Source organism: Atta cephalotes (genome assembly GCF_000143395.1).
Source record: "Atta cephalotes unplaced genomic scaffold scaffold00004, whole genome shotgun sequence".
NCBI classification, from domain to species: domain Eukaryota; kingdom Metazoa; phylum Arthropoda; class Insecta; order Hymenoptera; family Formicidae; genus Atta; species Atta cephalotes.
Genome location: NW_012130068.1, coordinates 6,644,034 through 6,653,081, shown reverse-complemented (window position 1 = coordinate 6,653,081; position 9,048 = coordinate 6,644,034). Strand labels below are relative to the sequence as shown.

Genomic DNA, 9,048 nt, shown 5'->3' with positions numbered 1-9,048 from the left:
TCTTCTCTCCCCTCCCCCCCCTCCCCCTCCTCTCTCTCTCTCTCTCTCTTCATCCCTCTGAATTTCATTGCCCCGGTTTGTCAAGATTTTCGTCTGGTTGGCAAACGTTGGAATTTGTCACCGTGACACTTCTCGCATCGGGAATGCGACGAAGCCGTGGGTGTAAACGCAACGTAGTCGGTGATGTAGCAGCACGGTGCGACAGTAATTTAATAAACACTTTGCAAAAGTGTTTACGTAGTCTCTCACGATACGAGAAGGGATATCAAGGGTGGCGTCCGAAGCCTTCGTAAATATCGATCGTACATCCATGGGAATTGCTGATCCAAGTTGGTAAAAACAACGTCGTTAACGATCGCACGTTAATGTGCATCACGCGTGCAACTTTATGGCAACTGCACGCTCGGGTGGATGCATGATTCTACGAGCGACTCGGAATTCCATTGCCCTCATTTGCTCCGAACTTTACAAACTTTCTCCACCCTTTCCGCAAAGTATCCTTCTCATGCGCCCGCATGACGTAGCATGTATCATCGTCGGCGCGCGAATAATTAAAATATATTCTGTTGATCGCGCCGCATATCACCCGCCGCGCGAAAATGAAGAACAAACACTCACATGGGACAATGGAACGATGGAAAGAGACAATGATGAGAAGAGAAAGCTTCCAAAGGATTTCTGAAATTAACACATTTTTCATTTTCTTTTATTTTTGATATAAAAAAAATGCGGAATATTTTTTATTTTTATGTCAAGTTGTGCAATCTACTCGTACTTCATGTTGCTTTGAAGTATTCTTGATTGATCAATTCTTTCTTCTGATTGGTCAAACATTTGCAGTGTTAAGTGGATTGAATCCTGTAGAATGAAAAGTGTTGCTGCAATTATACGTAATTATTTTGTTTAAAAACAGAACATAAAATCCAAGTTCTTAAAAAAACATTCTATATACAATCATCTTATAACAAAAAAATATAAACGTTTCGATTTGTCACTTGATCATTTTCAGTATTATTAGCAATTTCAGAATTCTATTATAATTGAAACTGTATAGAACAGTGTCAAATGGAACATATCTAATTACAAATTATGTCGCTCACATGTCATGTAAGTTGAAACTGCAGAAAAGTGTCAGGTAATAAAACATCTAATTATAACTAACATTGCTTATTTATCGCTTGCATATCATGTAAGTAAGCGATATAATTAGAATTCTAAAAGTGTAAATAATACTGAGAATAATCTAATAATAAGGTCGAAACATTTATATTCTTTTATAGTGAGATGATTGTATAAAGAATGCTTTTTTGCTACAAGAACTTGCGTAAGCTTTTATGCTCTCTTTTTATAATATTGATTTATTCAAAGGCTTTGTATATTCATCATATATGTGACATGTGTTTTTATATTAATAAAATGTTTAAGATAATGAAAGATTTTTAGATTAATAAAATGTTAATTAATAAAACTTCACAGATCTGCTTTCGAGGTATATATTTGAATCGAGTTTCTTCGGCGCATACAAAGTGCTAGATTAATATAAAGAGATATATAAAAGATTTGACACGATGGATACATTCGATTTGATTGGTATTGACCATTGAGGTAAACCCTTCTTCATGCACGTGCCCGAGCATAAATGCAGCGAGGATTGCGAGGAAATACGTTTCTTTCTTTTTTCTCTCCGGGCAACAAGTTCTCATTCCGCGCTCCCTGCATTTATCAAGATCGTAGATTCAAATTTATTCCTGTCGTGCTGGTGCGGTATGCACCGCTGGCGCGCATTGTAACGCGTCTCTTCGGAGGTGCAACTGGATGCAATATATTGAGACATCGGGCGCGAAGCTTAGAATATCGTTGCTCCCATTTCTGTAGATTTTCGTCTGCGCATGAAACACGATATTTCTTGCGGCTCGGAGAATTTCTCGGCTCTTTCTTGGCCGTCACGTTTACTTCCGATCTCGACCGATCGTATAATAATTCCCGAGGTCGAAATTTCTGTCGTCGATATTCGCGTCGTGTCGCCAGAAAGCTATTCCGCAACCTCGAATTTGATTACATCGATACGCGAGGACAGTAAACACCGCAACAATTTGCCAAATGTTTAATTGTTCAAACGTCCGTCAATATATATTTGTAACATCGCAGCACTGTAGATGTATCCCAATGTTCGTTTACGTGTATAAATTTACACGTTGTTTGCGCGACACCTATACCCTGTTTACTTTACCAACTAGCAATCTCGAATTCGAGCGTGTATATGGATTTTGAGTGTCACACGTCCGAAATTAAAATGTAAAACAGAAATGCGACGGAGATTGCAAACGGACGACGGTGTTTATTATCCGAACCATATAATTCACAATCGTAGAATTCGATGTATAAATATTGAATGGTAAACAAATGTTTTTCTCTCGTCTACCCAACGCGTACATCCAATCTTATGCGATGCAATAAAAATAAAGAGTCTACTGTGTCTATGGATTTTATAGAGTTTTGATTTTATTATCGAGGTGCTTCTTCTCGCGGATCAATCACGTTTTTTGAACGTATGAATCCTCAATCGCTAATTCCTCGACAATTCTACGTATGCTGGCTCGATCTCAACACGTTCTAAAGACCTCCTTTTCTCACTCGTTGTCTGGCAACATGATAAAGTAAGAGGAGATGAAGTAAGCCCATAATCCCAACAAATGACGATAGATCGGATTGCGGAAAATGCCGCGGAATCGCGCGAAGGTGGAGTTCGGTTCTTTTATGCAGCGAGAATCGATCTTCCGCTATAATACAGCGAAATATTCTGAATCGAAGCCACAAGTTTTGAAATTCTTCAGGCGTGAATACGAAGCGCGAGACGGTCTGTGGGCGTAGACGACATTTGGATATCGATGAAGATATAATGCACCCTGTTGAGCGTCTTCCCTGTAGACTCGGAAGCGCAGAAATCATGGAGACGAAATTCGTGACTACACGCGCCCAGTTGATGCTTGTATCCTTTTCGCCTATATCCATTCGTCGTGACTTTTTTTTACTGACAAGCGAGAGAGATATTATCGAGAATCGATCGAGACGTTATAGCACTCTGTTTCTCTCTCTGTCTCTGCTTGAACGGCGAGTCAGATGCATCGCGTGTTATCATCTCTTCCGGGATATCCTTGACAACGAGACAACCAATATCAGCGGTCAATTGGTTACCGCAGATCCTGAATGCGATAGATACTATTATACGAGAATACATCGGTTACGTTTGATTTCCCTAACCGTAATCGATATTTTGTCTCTTTGATATCTCGATCTGTAGCTGACGCTACGTAATAAGAATCATGCGTTTGATTGATTTACAGGTGGAGCCGTTATTATGGTACCGCCGACGAATCAAACGAAGCTGGAAGGCGAGAAGGTGCAATTTTCTTGCGAGGCAAAGGCACTTCCAGGTAACGTGACGGTGCGCTGGTTTCGCGAAGGTGCACCTGTCACAGAGGTTTCGGCTCTGGATACCAGAGTGTCCATCAAGATGGATGGTAGTCTTGTTATCAACCCCGTCAGTGCTGATGACTCCGGTCAATATCTGTGCGAGGTCACTAATGGCATCGGTGATCCTCAGACTGCTAGCGCCTATCTGAACGTCGAGTGTAAGACTTGTTCGAATTATCAAATCAAATTAGAATTAAATTAAAATTTAGAATTGAAATTTGAAAAGATTTTTATGTCCAAAGGATTATGTCCTAAGGATTGAATGGTGTGTTTCAAACGCGATGTTTAATCTGAGCTCTAAGTATGATTAATGTCCGAAGAATTAATGTCTTTTTCGTGGATTTTTCACGATTTTAGATCCAGCGAAAGTTACGTTTACCCCCACTGTCCAATACCTGCCGTTCCGTTTGGCCGGTGTGGTCCAGTGTTACATAAAAGCCAACCCACCCTTGCAATACGTGACCTGGACCAAGGATAAACGCCTACTCGAGCCTTATCAGACAAAAGACATTGTTATCATGAACAACGGCTCCCTGCTCTTTACACGGGTCAATGAGAATCACCAAGGCAGATATACCTGCACGCCTTATAACGCCCAGGGCACGCAGGGCAGCTCGGGTCCGATGGAGGTCCTCGTACGGAACCCGCCTGTCTTCACCCTCGAGCCGGAAGTAGTGTACACGAAGAAAGTCGGCGAAACGGTCGAGATGCATTGCGACGCTCAAGAGGCCGACGGAACGCAGAAACCAACGATACAATGGCATCGAGTATAATCTCGTTTATAAAAAAATATTTAAACTATTAAGCCAAATTTTCATTATTTTATTTTATTTGCCATTTTTAAATACATTTTTCTTGAACGATTAGTAATAATCTTGAACGATTGTAATAATATTACTGGCAAAATAAGCATTTTATTATTCCAACATGGCTGCCGCGACTAGTCAGGAATCTTAAATGGAACAAATAGATTTACTCTAAAAAATATGGGAGTGAATTTAACACAAGAGTATTAAATATATTATTCTTATGAGCATATGTATGTGTGGATTTAAACGGTATATATTACCATAAGTTTTAAATCTATATTATGTTGTATTTATATCAGCACGATAAGAATTACATCACACGCACATGATGTTAAATTAATAAACTTACATTTTTTTAAGAGAATATATATTAATCGGCAGTTGTATTGTTAGGAAGTATTTTCGATGAGCTGTCTTGTCATAATTTTATAAAACATTTCCAAAATTATCTCAGAGAGATGGCGGACCTATCCAACGCACACGCTCGAAGATTGTCGGTGGCAATTTAACCATAGAGAGCCTTCGACGCGCGGATTTCGGGTTTTATCAGTGCATCGCCTCCAACGAAGTTGCCACCATCTCAGCCTCGACGCAACTAATTGTCGAGGGAACGCAACCCCATGCACCTTACAACGTGTCGGGCACTGCCACGCAATTCGCGGTATCGCTAACTTGGTTACCAGGCTATTCCGGTGGTCCTGATTACAAGCAAGATTATACTATCTGGTGGGTATATGGGATAGGCTTACAAGTACTGTCATTATTAAGATTCTATGACGCGTACTATAATTGACCGAATAACAAGAGATGATAATTCTCTATATCGAAAGTAATTTTATGTGTTAATATAACCATTGGTATCACTTATAAATGATAAATTTGTTTAAACCTATTTTGAAAATATTTTATAATCTTTAACATTTTATTTTTCTTTTATTATTACCTCCGTTCAGGTACAGGGAATCGGGAACTTCGGAATGGAAGACAATCCCCGTAACTCCATCGGGCAGCACATCGGTAACGATCAACAATCTTACGCCTAGTACGCTCTACGAATTTCAAGTAATCGGAAAGAACGCCCTGGGCGAGGGAATGTTGAGTAAAGTCATCACAGTCAGGACGATTGGTAATATAAACTATGTGTTACGTTCAAATTATTTTGGTTATTGAAGTTTTTCACAAATTTCTTAAATAAGAGACGTGCAAAGAATGTGCATAAATTTAATGAGCAAAATTCGATAATCTCGAAACAAACATTAAACTATTTCACATCATGATTGAGTAATTATTAATTATGTATCTCTATCAATTAATAATATTAACTGTAGATATTTTTATTCAGTATGTTAATCTAATGAATAGTAACTAACAAATCGCTAACCATTTATTCGCTAATTAACAAACTAATCTTCACTATTTGTATAAATTTCTTTCTCACTCCTATCTGCATTCTCCAAGACGTTAGCTTGCCCCAGTCGGCGACTGATCAACCCGCCTCTTCGGATCAAAGTGGTAAGATTCGAATGAAGTTATTACTTATGACGCGATTATGGTTTTAAAATGGAAAAAATAGTGAAAATGATGAAACTCACGGATAAAAAATATTTAATAAAAAAGCGCATTTTACGCGAGCTATCTATAAAAACGGTTATATACTGTCGTAAATTTAAAATGTGTGAAAGGCATCGGGGATAACGTATGGTACAATTTCTTCAAGATGTTAAAAATCGACGATTTTTATTGCTAGTTTAAATCTGCAAGTTGGCGAAACGCGATCGGTTGTCGGAATATCTCGGAATATTCGCGAGCCGTACAATTCACTTCGTAAGCTGAGAATGGCATTTCGATGACTGTCGAAGAGAAATTCATACGTGAGGAGTGTCGTTCTCGTCTCACTTTGCTCTGATTCTCTCATCGGGATATCGATCCGAGAGTCGAAAAGTCGCGCGACTTCTTCGGTTGAAACCGTAAGGTGAAAAAAGGAAAAAGAAGGAACAAAAAGAGTAAGAAGGACAAGATAAGAAAAGGGGAGGGGGAGGCAAAGGGATAGCGAATGTGGATGCGGAATGAGGCGAGGAGCGGAAAAACCGAGAAAAAGGGATGGAGGGAAGGAACGGAGACTTCCGTGGCGACTTATCGTATCGGAAAACCCATCGAGCCGTTCATTCTGCTTCCGCTTTTATTTCCTTCCCTCGAATCCACCGGTTCATTGCCTTCCATTTGTACACACCGTACCTCGAGCATCCCCGATACCGGCAGCTAGGGATTTCTATCTGGTTACCTTTCAAGCGTTTCTTTCGCCTATCTGACTCTTTTCTCATTGTACCTTTTTCTCATTGTAACGCTTTTTCGCTCTTTACGTTTGTATCTCACGCACAAACCCGCATCATCATTGGTTTCGCTCGTTAGCCTACACCGATAAAGGGTCGACTTCGACAACGCTGGTTAACCACGAGAGGGTTAACTAAATTTTCTTTTTCTATATCTCTACTACTTTCCTATATTTCTCTACACAAAGCGTACTAAAATTCTCATTCCACAGAAATTCTTTAACTTTTGAGAGTTGATCTTTTTCAACGAACAATTTATATACATTTTGGCACAATTTGTGGCTCAAGTTTTATGTTACAATTTTATCCAAGAAAAAATTAAGGAATAAAATTTGCAAAGACATATTTCGGTTCGTTAACTGCTTTGTAGAAAAAAAATTAAATTTTTCCAAAATTTAATTTTAAAAATTCCTTATAGTGCATAGATATAAAATTTTGAATAATCCTACAATTATGTTTTACATTACGGTTCAAAAACAGATATCCAGTAAAGTTAATTGACATTGATTTAAACAGATACTACGAGTTAATTGACATTGATGAAACCAGCCTTAATACAGTTAGCAGAAAATTTCACAATGGTCCGCTTAAATTTCATTCACAAGAATCTAGAAATAAATCACAGCTTATTTTGCAACCTTACGAAAACTTCAATGACAACTCATTTACTTTTTAAGCAGTTTAATTTAATTTCTTTTTAAATTTTAATCTTCATTTTTTTCTGTTTTTTTTTTAATTTCAGATATTCTTGATTACAATACCCTCGTATTACCGACTGATTCCTCAGGAAACCCCGCGTTTCCGCCAATCATACGACCGAAAGGTATATAGTTTCATTTTTTTTTATTTATATTATATTATATGTATTTAATGGAATTCATATAAAATAAACATGATCCTTAATTTTATTTTCTGTATTAAGATAGCGATATTATCGAACAGTTATTACATGATTTTATTAAAATGTTCGAAAGTGTTCGTCGTCGCTTTCACACTGTCCATGCATTATTACAGTCGATGTGACTATGATGACATACAATCGTCATTCTCCATCTCTTTCTATCTCGCAGAATCTTTGGCAAGAATCTTTCGTGCCGCTTGAAGAAGGCGAGAATACAAAAATCCATTTTTTCTTTCAAGAATGTCTTTCGTTTCTCATGAAGGAGATTAACCGCTATTACATGCTGTGGTGGACATGAAAATAAGTGTCAAGCAGTCCGACAAGGCATTAAGAATGAAACGCGTGTTCGCGCACACCCACGCTCGCATACAGTTCGGCATACCGCGAGGAAGATACAGAGGAAAATAAAAACGAAATCCTCTTAGCCGCGGTGTACCGGCGAGAGCTAGACGGGAGGCATTCCAGGAGGGAGAGCAGGAAATAACATCATACATTTTGCACGTAGCAGACGGTTCCAAACAATCTACTCCGCTTTGGAGCTGAATAAACCCAAGAAAGTTTTAGTTGCCTTTCCCGCGAGTCGAGTTTCAATCATATTCGGATCGTCAGAATAGTGATGCGAATAAAAAAAAAGAGAGAATAGCAATACAATTTCAGCATCTAACAGTTTTTTTATACGTAATTACATTGAAATAAAAACTTTATATTATAATTTGTATTTTTTCGCACAGCAGCTTTAGCATTCATTTGTTTAATGTAATGCATTGTGTGTATTTTATAATAAAATTTTTATGATTATAATCCTCGACTATGTTCCTCCGTAGGAATAATAACTATTATATGCGCAAAAGTAATAAAATATAAAATCCTCGCTTGTGTAGATGTCGGTAAAAGCGAAAAAAAAGCGTTCATAATGGATAGTTTGGGGAAGAGAAAGAAAATAACTTCATACATTTTATACACAAAGCAAATATTCGAAACAATACAAGTTGCTAATTTTGCAATTTTGTGGCCAAACCAACCTATTTGTCGGGATTATTTTCTATTTTTTCACGTCAATTTCGTATGATTGCATGGTTATGTGATGAAAAACCAAAAAGATTCGTTGCTATTAAAATTACCCAAACACGATTTATTTTGCGTAGGTCCACAATAAAGACGAGTTTTTTGCGAAAATAATTTGTCGTATTTATTTCTTATCCCTACACATATCAGAATAAACGAAAATTCATGTATTATACAAAGAGAATTTCGAAAGTTTTCTTTCAATTTTGGAAATTCAACTCAATTTTGAATGGCACTAAAACTTGCGTCTTTTAAATCGCCAATGTAAAGAAAATTCACAGCTTCGATAAATTCATCAGTGTTTTAAACAAACATAAAATGGTCACATTGTGAGTCTATATATATATATATATACGTACACACACACACACACACACGCGCGCACACGCGCGCGCACACACACACACACACACACACACACACACACACACACACACACACACACACACACACACACACACACACACAC

General features: G+C 37.9%; 1 protein-coding gene across 1 annotated transcript in view; it reads left to right on the top strand.

The window, feature by feature from the left end:
* Positions 1-9,048, top strand: part of LOC105626172 (protein turtle) — a 67,924-nt gene that overhangs the window by 46,721 nt on the left and 12,155 nt on the right. Inside the window, exons 6-11 of the mRNA XM_012207483.1 lie at positions 3,345-3,632; positions 3,832-4,241; positions 4,738-5,009; positions 5,237-5,409; positions 5,742-5,792; positions 7,356-7,436. Of these exons, the coding sequence (XP_012062873.1) occupies positions 3,345-3,632; positions 3,832-4,241; positions 4,738-5,009; positions 5,237-5,409; positions 5,742-5,792; positions 7,356-7,436 (1,275 nt within the window). The remainder of the gene's footprint in view (positions 1-3,344; positions 3,633-3,831; positions 4,242-4,737; positions 5,010-5,236; positions 5,410-5,741; positions 5,793-7,355; positions 7,437-9,048) is intronic.